This window comes from Centropristis striata, chromosome 21 (genome assembly GCF_030273125.1).
Source record: "Centropristis striata isolate RG_2023a ecotype Rhode Island chromosome 21, C.striata_1.0, whole genome shotgun sequence".
NCBI classification, from domain to species: domain Eukaryota; kingdom Metazoa; phylum Chordata; class Actinopteri; order Perciformes; family Serranidae; genus Centropristis; species Centropristis striata.
In genome coordinates, this window is record NC_081537.1 from 30,260,026 (window position 1) to 30,274,452 (window position 14,427).

Here is a 14,427-nt window from a genome sequence, read left to right on the forward strand (position 1 = left end):
TTTTTTAAATAAACTAATCACTCGCACAATTTTGCGTTATCACTCTTTAGATCGATAGATTCCACATGAGCCGCCATTCAGTTCTTATAGCCGGAGGATTGTTTCGAAAAAACAACATTTGTCAGTTTTAAATCGAAATCAGGGATGATCTGACAAAAATATGGAGATTAATTAGAAAAGGTTCCTTTAAAATACCCTGGGGTAATATAAAATTACTAATTTACATGATAATATTTCAGTTATATAGTTATTTTATAGCTGAGGCAATAAAATCCCATGCATAATACTCATAATTTAGAGCTCGTTGCAACATTATTGTAAATCTCAACACAGTGCATGCATAATGCATTTTTTAAGAAACCAGATTCACTGCAGTAAAACATTCAACAAGACAAATATGAGCATAGAAGTCATTTATTTATTTATTTGTTTTACCTTTGGTAAGAGTTTGTGTAACAAAATGATCTCAGCTTAAAGGTCCACCATGATGAGAGGAAATATCTGCACATTTTGTCTTTGCAATTGAAAATTATGAATATTTCTATCAACTAAACATTGAAGTCATATAATTATGTTTATGACATTCATAAGTGGTGTGATATTTACATTGTATAACAACTACATAGCTTGTGGTTATAGTAACATTTGAACTGCTCATGCAGACTTCAAAAAACAAGATAAAAACACTAAATCTGAGGGAAATGATCTTGCTGCATGGACAGATAATTGAACTTGACAGGATTTCTTAAATTAAGATTAAAATTAGCTTAAAATAAGAAATGAACTCTTAAAACATGGTAAATTATCTCACACTTCTAGATCTAAAGTTTTATATATATATATATATATTGGTAAGAAACAAATAATTTGCAGTACACTCTGCTCAGGCCAGTTCATCACTGCTGGCAGCTTTAATTTTTAACTTGTTTTAAGAGTTCATTTCTTATTTTACAACATGTTTATTTCTAGATTTAATCATCTTAATTTAAGAAATATTGTCAAACTTGTGAAATTATCTGTTCATGCAGATGTTAAATTACAAACGAAACTTAGAATAATGTGAACTTTTTGTGTCACAAGGCAGAAAGCCCTCATATTCTGGAGTTCAAGGGAGCTGCCAAACAATACACTAGGTTGTAATAAGCTGCTGTGCAAATAACAAATGGGGTGTTTTCAGGGGAGGACAGTCAGTGCGTTTACATGCACAGTTTTATCGAGCTATGGTTAAAAATCAATATTGGGGGGCGTCCCGGTGGCTCACACTGGTAGAGCGCGTACCATTAAGGCTGAGTCCTTCCTGCGGCGGACCCGGGTTCGAATCCTGCCTGAGGTCCCTTTGCCGCATGTCCTCCCCTCTGTCTCCCCCTTTCTATCTATCACTTTCAATAAAGCAAAAATGCCAAAAAAATCATCTTTAAAAAAAAAAATCAATATTGGTGTCTTACAGGCCTTCTGTCCTTGTCCCAGTTTACATGCAACTGAAAAAATCGAAAAAATGACAGCAACTTGCCCTCCTCAACACTGGGTGGTGATATGCATTGTTTCAGCAGGTTAATATGGCGCCCTTTCTGTTGACCTCAGTTCGACACTTTGTGCTGCCGGCAAATGCGACCGGCTAATGTGCGACCTGTTAATGTATATATGTATATGGGTAAATGTAAATGGTAAATGGAGTACACTTATATAGCGCTTTTATCCAAAGCGCTTTACACTACACACTGCGCTCATTCACCCATTCACACACACATTCATACTGGTGGCAGAGGCTACCAGGGCACACTGGTGCCACCTGCCACCATTGGGAATTCATTCTTACACTGATGAACGCAGCATCAGGAGCAATTTGGGGTTCAGTATCTTGCTCAATGACACTTCTACATGTAGCTGCCTGGTAGGCGACCTCTCTACCAACTGAGCTACAGCTGCCCCAATGTGCGAGTGGCTAATGTATGTATATATATACAAGACATGGAAAAACTTATCCATGCATTTATTTTTAGTAGGTTGGATTATTGCAATGGCATCTTCACAGGTCTCAACAAAAAATCAATCAGGCAGCTGCAGCTGATCCAGAACGCTGCCGCCAGAGTCCTCAGAAACACCAGGAAACTGGACCACATTACACCGGTCCTTGAATCACTACACTGGCTTCCTGTGAGTCAGAGGATAGATTTTACCCACAGTCCAAAAACATGCACTTAGGTTTAATTGGTGACTTTAAATTGCCCGTAGGAGTGAATGAGAGTGTGATTGTCTGTCTCTATGTGTCAGCCCTGTGATAGTCTGGAGACCTGTCCAGGTTGAACCTTGTCTCACAGGAATCCGTGGAATAGCCATATAACTCAAATTTCCGTGAAACTGACACAGATTTCGCTACAATGCAAGTTAATGATTGATGAATAATCCCGTGGCTATTCCATGGATATTTGTTCCTATTGGTTTGTTCCAAGTCACGTGACTTTCAAGGTCCCGGCGGTCAGACCAAAAAACATGGCGGACAGTTCGCTCATTTTTAGTGAAAAAAATCAATATTTTGACTTAGTTTCTGCATAAAAATGGATTTTAATCACATTTCTAGCGAGAAATATATGTTTAATTTTCTAAATATTCACTCAGTGAATGTACACAATCACTTTGTATGATGGAATAGCCACGGGATATGACTGTCATTAACTTGCATTGTGGAGAAACCCGTGTCAGTTTCACGGAAATTTGAGTGATTCCGTGGCTATTCCACAGATTTTGAGTTTAGCAAATCCGTGGCTATTTCACGGATTCCTGTGAGACCAGGTTGCCAGGTTATACCCCGCCTCTCACCCAATGTCAGCTGGGATCGGTTCCAGCCCCCCATGACCCGATAGGGGATAAGCAGTTAAGGATAATGAATGGATATTGTTGTTTCCTCTTCCACAAAACCACATATTTTCCAAATATAATATAATCAGCATACGGAAAGCATAACCAGACAAGTTTACCTTCACAGTTAATTCTAGTTAGCTACAGCAGAGTACATATTAAAAAGCTTTTTTGATATTAAACAATTAAGGCCAAAGGTCCAACTGCTGTTCCACTTACGATCCTTATTCAAAAATGTTTTTTAAAAACAGAATGCACCAAATTCAGAATGAGTTTATAGAAGTACAAAAACACAAAAGATTTCAACGTCAAACACATGGTTGCTCATAAAATTGGAATAAAATATCTTTTACCTCTTTCCATGAAATGATTGTGACAGTGTGATTTATTCTTGACAGATAAAGTGTATTTCTCTTTTTTTTAAATCAAGCTCTTCCAAAGTGATTACTGATTAATAAACAGAGGATTGTGTTTGAAAACAAAGTTATTCAAACTTTATGGGCAACAGTGTATCTTGTCTTTGAACCACTGTATTCTGTTTTTCACTGCATCCCAACTATTTCAGAGGGAGTCACAGTGTAATATAAATATATATATATATATATATATATATATATATATATATATATATCGTAGGGAATATTGGCAAATAACTGCAAACGTGAACTCAGAAGTTACCCTTATAGAAGATAATTTTATAATTTTAATTAATTTACAGGCATAGAGTTCAATGATATGTATTTCCAAATACATATACTGCAAAAAAGGTGTGTCTAAAAACAAGATAAAAACACTAAATCTGAGGGGAAATGATCTTGCTGCATGGTCAGATAATTTCACTTGACAAGATTTCTTGAATTAAGATTATTAAATCTACAAATAAGCATGTTGTACACCTAAAATAAGAAATTAACTCTTAAAACAAGATAAATTATGTAACACTTCTAAATCAAAAGTTTTTTTTATCTTGGTAAGAAACAAATAAATGTCAGGTCACTCTGCTCGGGCCAGTTCATTGCTGCTTGCAGCTTTAATTTATCTTTTTTTAAGAGTTAATTTCTGATTTTAAGCGTTCAACATTCTTATGTCTAGATTTAATCATCTTAATTCAAGAAATCTCTCAAATTTAGTGTTTTTATCTTGTTTTTAGACACACCTTTTTTTGCAGTTTTTTTTTTTTTGCAGGGCTCATATCAAATAAAATATGAGTTGGACTAACTGGAAAAATGCACCAAAAGTTTTGTGATGGAATCACTCTGCTCTTTCCCATGCAATCGAATATTTATTATTGCTGAGCATGCTTCACCAGCTCACCCAGTTCCATACATAAACATCAAGAGGCACCACTGGCCAAGATGGGCTTGTTTACACTGAATTCCAGGATGTAGGAATCCTCAACACACATATTGTCAGAGGGCCAGAAATCCTTGCCATCTGTAATCACATAACATCAGAACCAGCCTTGTCTTGATTAAAATAAAAAAAAAGCCTCCACTGGCATCCAGGCTGTTGATACATAATTGGGGATGGATGTAGCTCAGATATTTTCATACTTTTCTCATCAGCTAACAAAATCACAAGTGCCAGTTAGAAAAACCTGCTCTTACCTTACAAACTGCTGTTATGTGCCCGCAGAGAGGCTGTGTGTGTGAGCATGAAGCTCTCAGTACACTGCTGACTGCTGGAAGATGGCGACCTGCGTGGCGAGCGCTGAAAGCGACGGCTCCTGTTGAAGTAGCTGCCAGCTGCCCAGGACCGCTTGTGCTTCCTCAGGTACTCCTTGTAGTTCTTGGTAAGCAGCGTGTACAGAAAAGGGTTGATGCAGCTGTTGGAATACGTCAGACACGTGGTCAGGTAGTTGATGTTGCGTTTGGCTTTGGTGGACAGCGGCAGTGAGGGGTGGAACTGACCCAGCAGCTGCCAGATCCAGAAGGGCAGGAAGCATGCCCAGAAGAGGAGCACGATGGTGAAGATCAGGTACAGAACCTTTAGGGACATAAGAGACGGACGATTAGTGAAAATCATTCATGCAACAGATAGTAAGGCAGTGACCTGACATTGCCAGATGGTTTGTTCAACAGAACCATCTGAGAAGATGCCATTAGAAACTGTGCAGAAAAGGGCAACTGCTTAAAAAAATACTTGGTGGTTGAATGAACCACCAACTACATTCCAACCCTCACCTATGGTCATGAGCTTTGGGTTGTGACCGAAATAACGAGATTGCGGATACAAGCAGCCGAAATAAGCTACCTCCGTAGGGTGGCTGGGCTCAGCCTTAGAGATAGGGTGAGGAGCTCAGAACTTTGCGTCCAAAGCAGCCAGTTGAGGTGGTTTGGGCATCTGGTAAGGATCCTCCTGGGCACCTCTTGTTAGAGGTGTTCCAGGCACGTCCAACTGGTAGGAGGCCCCGGAAGTCCCAGAATACAGTGGAGGGATTATATCTCTCGCCTGGCCTGGGAACGCCTAGGGGTTCCCCAGGAGGAGCTGGACGTTGTGGCTGGGTAGAGGGACGCCTGGAATACTCTGCTTAGCCTGCTGCCCCCGCAATAAGCGGAGGAAAATGGATGGATGGATGAACCACTTCAGTTCTGATATAACTGATCCTGTATCTAGTCTAACCTCTCTGGTACCCCTTTTCGACCGCCGCAGACCTAGTTCTTGCTGATCTGGTGCTGCTTCACAGTTGGTTCAACTTGCAAACAGTCTCAGAACCTGTTTGCTTTTCCACAGACCCGAGAGCCACGTCATTACGTTACTGGAAACGTCTCAGCTCTCCGCGACTATAAAAACAACAACAAAATCGTCTCTCTACCGTTGTTGTTCATAGCTTTGGGTAAATGGTAAATGGGGTGCACTTATATAGCTCTTTTATCCAAAGCACTTTACACTACACACTACGCTCATTCACCCGTTCACACTGGTGGCCGAGGCTACCAGGGCACACTGGTGCCACCTGGCACCTTTGGGAATTCATTCACACATCGATGAACGCAGCATCGGGAGCAATTTGGGGTTCAGTATCTTGCTCAAGGATACTTTGATCCCTGACTGTGGCAGCCTACATGTCAAACCACCAACCGTCCGGTTACTGGACGAACGGTCTACCAACCAATGGGTGCCTACATTGGCATCAGAACCACTGGTTGTGTGACTCAAACGTAGTACTTGGTGCCTCGTTATTTTGTGGGAATTGCACCAATTAAGAGTAAGTTGTGTTTGCATGAAATAACCACCACTGAATCACAGAAACATAACTGGTATGAGTAGCGGAGGAGTTGGGAGAGAATACGATGGTTGCACTCACTGAAGCCATAAAGTACTTTACTCAGTGATCAGCTAGCTTGCGGTGACAGCATTTATTTTTTTCAACCACCAGTAGGAAATAGTCGTTACTGGATGTGACTCCTGTTCTATGAATATGTGTGTAGCCCTCTTACTACTTTGTTGTTAATTTAAGTCCACTAATAAATCAATATAAATTGCAGAAATTGCATACAGCAAGCATATTTGTCCACTTCCATGTTAACAAGAAAATTACTTGAAAAATCTCCCTTTCAGGTCCATTTTAGCAGATAAAAAAAGGTGTAATTAATTTAAATAATTTGCAATTTACTACCATTTAATTGAATTGTTTAATTAATTGACAGCCCAAATGAGAATATGTTGTGGTAATGTATACTGATTTGTACAAAGAAAGCAAAAAAGTTGGGATGCTGCAAAAAATGTCATAAAAACAGAATGCAATGATTTGCAAATCCTTTGCGACTTACATTTAATTGAATACAGTACAAAGTTAAAAATTTCTAATGCTCAATTTTTTTTGTAACTAGATACTTTAAAAAAAATCCATAATACTTTTTCCACAGCTTCTGTGCAGCAGCCCTTGGCCACATGCCACTCCCTCGCCTTCAAATCTTCACCTCTCCTACATAATAAATGCAAAAAGCAGCAAAATCATCTTAACAAAAAGAAAAGAAAAGAAAAGAAAGAAAGACAAGGTTGGCTTATTAAACACTTTTCACCCAGCACCGGTTGGGACAAAGAGTATTAATTATTTCTTAGCAAGCAGCAGCACTTTTGAAAGTTGGACAGTCTGCATTCTCTCTTGCTCCTAGGTACAAGTAAATCCTATAAACAGCTTTTAATGAAACTGAATGGCAGCATTCACCACATTGTTAATCATACTGATAAGACAAAATGAACCCGTCTTAAGTCCTGCTATGAAGCAAATTGGAAAGGGTTTGCCTCAGCGTGAGCGGCGAGCGAGAGGGGAATCGAAAATGTAGAAAACCTGCAGCAGCAGGGAGAGGATTGATAAAGGAATGCTTTAAGCAGAGAGCTGAACTGATGCTGACTCTCCAGTCATACTCTATAATATTTATGTTTTATGATGAGTGTTGATGCCCAAACCCTTGCCCAAACAGAAAGTCATACATCAGCTGTGAGAAAGAATGTCAAAATATTGGAACATTCTCCTTAAGGAGTATGACTGAATCAACAGTGTTGGTGGGTGGGAGGTCTTTGGTGCTAGTTTGTACAGCAGTGTCCTGCTTATTCATCAGGCTCTACCTGATTGATGTGTCTGGATCCATCTCCAGCTGAGCTGCAGACTGGGTAAGACATAAGGGACATGGATTAGAGAGATGCTGCACACCAAAAAAGGAGAAACGGAACTGGGCTTCAGATTGTATTGGAAGAACTGTTCTTTGTGCACAGAGGGAGGAGGTTGGAAGAGTTGGATGGGTCAGCTAATTTCCTGCCTCTTGCGCCCAGTTTTTTATTTTCATCCCTACTTGTGGATGATTAGATAATTTAAATAATAAGGACAAAGATTGGGCTGGTTGGAATGAGAGATTAAACTGAAGAGGGGAACAACAACAAAAAACCCCTCCACCAATCAGACCCCCCTACGGGTCTGGGGGTGATGCTGGATGGGAAGATGTAGAGCCCTCCTACAGAACACCGCAGTTGGATTTTAGCTTGCATGCATGCTTCTTCAGTCTTGAAACATAGCAGCTAATATTGGTAGGAAAAGCAACAAGTTGTTAGACTGCTGAGTCGTCACTGCACCTGTCTCTCTGCTCCACACCGGATGCGTTTGTGCAAAGCTATGCCCTTGGCAAAGATCAAAGTAGAGGAGAGACACTTGCAGAAATGTAGTTGAGACTGAAACTGAACCAGTTTTTCTGCAACGCATGCCTTGATTTATAAGGATTCTGTTATGCTACATTGTTGAGGAAAAAAAACAATTACACACCTCCCAAAATTGAAAACTGGACACCTGCCCAACAAGCTTATATCCAAATAGTCAAATATTTTTGTCCATCCCTATGATAAAGCAATCTTGTGTGAAATAAAACCAACTGTAACCCTTCCAATACGGGTTCATGTTCCCTGGGTCCTATGTTCCCCACTCAGGGAGTTCCCTGTTTTTCCCAAAAGGGGTCCTATGTCCCCCTGTAGCAATACATACCGGGGAACATAGGACCCTTTTTTAGAAAAAACATCCTTTGTTCCCCGTTTTTCCCAAAAAAAGGGTCCTATGCTCCCCTGTAGCAATACATACCACGCAATCTATCAGTCTTTACGGTAGACTCTCAGCATGGCCAGCAGGCCTACCGTCACGTGGCCCACCTTAGATTAAGCAGCCCAAAACTTAAATTTGCACAGCAGCTACTTTCTGGTTACTTTGCAGTTTATTTTCTTGGCTTTTTAAATAGGGTTAGGGTTAGTGTTAGGCCTATTTACCTTGGAATTTGGCAGTAATGGTGGAAAAAGTAACAGGCCAAGACCCTTTCTGGGAAAAGCGTGGAAAAAGGGTCCTATGTTCCCCAGTCTCATACAAAGAGGGGAACATAGGACCCGGGGAACATAGACACGCTCCCTTTAAATACACTCTCCTGTTAAGACACTGACCTTTTGATTGGGAAGTTTCTTGGTCTGTTTGAAGGTCTCCGTCTGTGAAATCCAATAAGTGCGTGCAAGCTGGATGTAGAGATAGCCAATGATCAGTCCAGGTGCAACAATGCTCGTGCAAAACAGGAATGAGATGTAAATCCTATAAGAGAGTGGCGACAACGTGGGCTGACACATGGCCTTGTTGCCCACAGTCATTAGCTGAATGCTCACAATCATTGGTAGAGTGAGGATGAGTGATGCAACCCAGACCAGCAGAGCAATGGCCTTCCGGTAACTTTTAGACCGCTTGACTGTGTCAAGTGGCTTGAGTACAGCAAAGTATCGCTCCGTGCTCATGACTGTTAGCGTGAAGATACTGGCATGCATGGTCAGGAAGTCCATGCTGATGAGAATCCGACACCCTACGTCCCCAAAGTACCATCCCTTTAGGAAGTGTGTACAGACTACAAAGGGTATGGTGAGAAGATACAGCAGATCTGCCAAAGCTAAGTTGATGATGTAGATGTACATAGAGGCTGCAGTCCTCATGGAGTGGCACATGACCACCAGCGTGTAGATGTTCCCCGAGACTCCGACAAAGCACATGATGGAGAGGATGGTGCCGATGGTAAAGGTGGCGGCTGTGTCCTCATGCGAGCTCAGAGGAGGGTCGGTGGCATTGGCACCCCTTTCCACGAGGACTCCCACAGGCTCCATGGAAACCGTGGTCATATCTGTATGCGTGGAAACAGAAATGTAAGGGGTGAGAATTGTAACTGTACTGAAAAATTGCATTTGGTAATCAACCTTTGTCTTTTAAGTTGGACCGGACCTTGGACTTCTTTGCATTAAATTAAATCATATATAATGGCTCACAGCTTTCATCCAGAAGACTAGTGTCCCATTGCAAGGTATGTTTGGAAGAAATTGTTCTAATAATGTGTACACATTATATTTACTTAGCAGACTTTATTCACGCTCTGTCTGAAACACTAGGTTTTAGAACCTGTCTCTTTATGCCTCTTGAAAATTAATTAATTCATTATCCTTAACCGCTTATCAGCACTCAGGTAATGGGGGGCTGGAGCTGATCCCAGCTGACATTGGGTGAGAGGCGTGTTACACCCTGGACACAATCACGCTCTCATTCACACCTACGGGCAGTTTTGTTAGAGTCACCAATTACACCTCAATGCATGTTTTTGGACTGTGGGAGGAAGCCGGAGTACCCGGTGAGAATGGTAAAATGGAAAATGGAGTGCACTAATATAGCGCTTTTATCCCAAACCCTTTACACTACAGACTGCGCTCATTCACCCAATCACACACACATTCATACTGGTGGCAGAGGCTACCAGGGCACACTGGTGCCACCTGCCACCATTGGGAATTCATTCACACACTGATGAACTCAGCATCTGGAGCAATTTGGGGTTCAGTATCTTGCTCAAGGATACTTTGACTTATGTAGGCTGCCATGGTCAGGGATCGAACCACCAACCCTCCGATCACTGGACGAACGCTCTACCAACTGATCCACAGCCACCCCCACGAGAATGTGCAAACTCCACACAGAAGAGCTGCAGACGGGAGGCGAACCGGTGAAAGTGCTAACCACTACACCACTGTGTAGCCCCCTCCCGAAAATGCTAAATGCTAAAAATTATACAACCCCATAGGTGGGGTTTTTTTGTACCCGCAAATACGACCCTACCATCACCAGGAGATTGGCGTTTTAAACACATTGTTAACATAGTTTAACTGTTACAGTTTAATCAGGTTAGGCCACAAAAATACTTTAGGGTAAAAGTACAAGGTACAAAAGATTGAACTGTGATGTTTTCCTAAACCTGACCAAGTAATTTTGGTGCCTACCTAAACTAAAAACTGAAGATAAAATAAATTTTAAAAAAAGTCTTGCTTCTAATGTGACACCTACCCTGAGTCTGCTGGATAAAAGCCCTGTGTTTGGCCCATTCATCCAACAAAACCTCTAACCTCCCTGTCACTTGCCACAATTCTGCTACCACAAAAGTTTTGGCAGAAGATTTTCTCTCAGAAAGCCATAACTCCCATGAAGTCAATCCAACTCTATCAATGGTCTGGAGATGGGGGTTGTTATATTCTAATGAGCCTGCATATGCCCCAGGGAGGGGAGCCAAATCTGAATGGCTTGTTGCATTCCATGTTTTCTGATCTAGGTAGCCCAGAAAAAAAGACCAGCTTGTTTTGTTTCACAGTTTGTGGGTTGTTAGGCACTCCAGATACCCAAATCCAACCACTTCACCATTCATATTTTGTAGGCTATCATACAAATCTGTTCATGAGAATACACCGAGAGAAACTGAACTGGCCTGTATTATTGCCTCCATAATCTCCTTTGTAACAGAAGAAGTCATTATGGGATGAATTAATGAGCTTGCTTCCAATGCAAAGCTTCTTTTCAGGCTCCATCTCTTCTCATGCTTCGCAAAATCTGCATCTCTCAGTTAAAGTGCATCTCACTTCTTGCATATTTGAGTTGTTGTGGCAGATCTCAACCTCTGAGTAAAGCAGCTCTGAAAATAGCTTCAAGCTCATTCAATTTTCATTTACAGTCATATAAAACCTCATGACGTGGTGACAGTCAGGAGGAGTGCAACAGTCTGATTCAAAGAGTTGGAAAACCTTAAAGAAAATGACAGCAAGATATTCTTAAAGTTGCATTTTGTTTGCTGATAAAATAGGAAAATCTTACAGTGAAATAAATTGTGATGGAAATAAGAGTTACACTTATTGGGTGACATTGTTAGTCACGCCACAAGAATTTCAGAGGGCTGGTGACGAAATGCATCCTCACTCTGAGTACACGGGCAAAATTATGCAAGCTTTTGTAATGCAGGCAGCCGGTCATATGTTACAAAAATAGAGCCAAATGTATCAAAGTTGACGCAACTGTTAAGGCAAGACAGATAACTTTTCACACAGAGGTCTGTCTGTCAGTCTAATCCTCAGATATCAAGATTCAGACAGAAATAACTGATAAGTATTCTTCCTTTGTGACACATTCTGTTCCAAAGACACCAGGGACACAGTCCATATTACATTTCAGTCCTCGCTAATAGACCTGTCTGTTCCAATAAGCTCAACAGCCCATAGTACATGCATGTAAATGTGTCTTTACGGACAGTTATGAATCTATCGGGCATGCAAGGGATTTAGAAAAACACAGTCTTACCTGGACTGCCCAGGACAGAAGGGTTTAACACTGAGCTGCGGTCCCATCAGCCATGCTTAATCTCACTTGGCTCCTCCAAACTTTTCACTTACTGCTAAAATTTCACACTCCATAAAAGTCCCAACAGATTCTACAGAGTATCTGAGAGGTGTAACACAGAGGCATAAAAAAGAAAAGAAAGAAATCTATATCCAGCAGTCTCAAGAGGGGGAAAGTAACCTAAATGAGTCATCCACTACAACAAAAATCTCTCCATTGTTGACTAGTCTCTCAACGGCAAATACACCAATCCAAAGAGTCTTGATTGAAAAGAATGATGCTCTGATAGCTTAAAAGTTATTTTCCCTTCCCTCTGTGCACCTTGGTAGCATCCAAACACAGTGACATCGGCAGCAGAGTCATTTAGAAGACAGAATGTCAAAAACAAGAGAACATCAATGAAATGATGAGAAGTGAGGATCACATTAAGCTACAGCTGGTTACGGAGAATCCCCCCCTTTGACTGAGAGAGAGTGAGAGAGAGTGCCAGGGGTAGAGAGAGAGCAAGAGACAGGAGAGAGAGAGAGAGAGCGCTGTGAGACTCTCCCGCTCCGGAGCCCAGAGAGGGAGGGAGGAGACGGAGAGAGAGAGAGAGAGAGAGAGAGAGGTATGCAGAAATGTGTTCTGCTCTCCCTCTCTCTAACCCCGGTGCCATCTATTTCCATGCGACGGGGGCGTGTGCCACAAACTGATACACAACGCCAGGACCTGAGACACATTACACAGCGACAGAACAACCTTTCTGACACAAACACACATGCAGTATAAATCAATAGCTTAAAAGATAAAGCCAATACTGCCCATTCGTTCCAGCACGGTGGATCCAGAATCCATTATTTTAAATGGATAGTGCCAGGGTCAGTGTCACCTACCAACACAGCAATTCACCTAAGCACAGTCATCAAACATCATCCGCTGCAGGGGGGAGGGGGGGGGGGGGAGCCCAGCGAAACAGTGTATTTGGCCTTCTGTCGCTGCTCATAAAGGCTACTAGTCAGGTGGCTAAGCCAAATAAAGGGGACACGCCGGACAAAAGCACCAATTTTTTTCCACATACTCTCTATCACCATAGGTTTCAATTTTTGGTAGGAGCCACTTAATCAAGATTGCGGTTCGGAGATGGCAGCCATATAAAGTCTATGAGAAATGCTATATCTTCCAAGCCACTTGGAAGGTCAATCTTGGTGTCAAAATCTACATTTTATGGGTCAAGGAATCATTTAAAGCTACTGAGAATATCACTAGATGATTATTTGATCAAATAGATATGTTCATTTTCACTCAGACTTGAAGGTCTTCAAGTGCTGCAGCAGAGTATCCTGAGTTGAAAATGTTTGGAACCTATGTTCATGGGAGAGTGTGGATTAGCTGCCATGTACACTGCTGAATAAAATCAAGGGTACGCTTTCATCTCATGTCAGATCTTGATCAACACATTATTTACAGTGAGTCATCCAGTGATATTCTCAATAGTTAATAATTATCTCAATAGATAATTCTCATCTCCGATCCGCAATCTTGATGAAGTGGCTCCTACCAAAAATTGAAACCTATAGTGATAGAGAGCATGTGGAAAAATTTTAGTGCTTTTGTCCGGCGTGTCCCCTTTCTTCTCAAATCTGGTCCTAAGCCGCCTGACTATACAGAGGGACAGTGCATTCATAAAGCAGCCTTTCTTGCTTTGATTCCGTCTTTTTAAATGAAAAATAGTCATACGTCAATGTGAATAAAGTAGGGCTGGGCGATATATCCATATAAAAATTATTGTTTTTTTTTCATAAGATGTCCCCTTTAAAGCTGAGTGAATACTTATAATAGCCACTGTGTATTTTGAAAATCCATTTGAATCAGATAGCTTCTGGGAAATCTGTACAAAATATGTAGCGAATTTTAGGGCAATTTTAGTCATGTGATACCACTACTTTATTTTCCCACATATTTAACACCTGAATAATCTGAATTAAAAAATATATATATATTCTGAAGCTGAACCAGTGAGCAAATATAATTCTGCTGATGCCTTTTGTCTGAACATTTCTCTCATTTTTTTCTTTCTTTATATATAAATGCTGCCCTTGCTAGGGTTTGTCATATGTTCGTTATTCTTTTCTCATATAAATATATTTATTTCAGAAAGAGATTGGCCTATTTTATTTCATAGGCTATTTTTATTTAAGATTTTTTATTTATTTAATATGCATTTTATGGAGCTTTGATCTTAAAAAAAGGTACTCCTGTTGTAGTACAATATTTATGTTCACTTAAATAAACGGTTTCAATAAAACTACTTGTGACTTTGACTGAACATTTGCTCTCACTTTAAAAAAAAAAAAACTCATCTTAAAACCTATTTTTATTCCTTGGCTTTTAACCACACAACAGACTCTGCTCTTGTTTTTAGTATTTTATGGTTC

The 14,427-nt window shown here is 40.8% G+C and overlaps 1 protein-coding gene across 1 annotated transcript in view; it reads right to left on the reverse strand.

Annotated features, from left to right (window-relative positions):
- The window catches only part of LOC131959300 (urotensin-2 receptor), a 96,246-nt gene extending 83,923 nt beyond the window's left edge, over positions 1-12,323 (reverse strand). The window contains exons 1-3 of the mRNA XM_059324458.1: positions 11,975-12,323; positions 8,776-9,491; positions 4,464-4,842 (exon numbers count right to left, since the gene is read on the reverse strand). Of these exons, the coding sequence (XP_059180441.1) occupies positions 4,465-4,842; positions 8,776-9,489 (1,092 nt within the window). The 5' untranslated portion in view covers positions 9,490-9,491; positions 11,975-12,323 and the 3' untranslated portion in view covers position 4,464. The remainder of the gene's footprint in view (positions 1-4,463; positions 4,843-8,775; positions 9,492-11,974) is intronic.
- Positions 12,324-14,427: the final 2,104 nt, after the last annotated feature.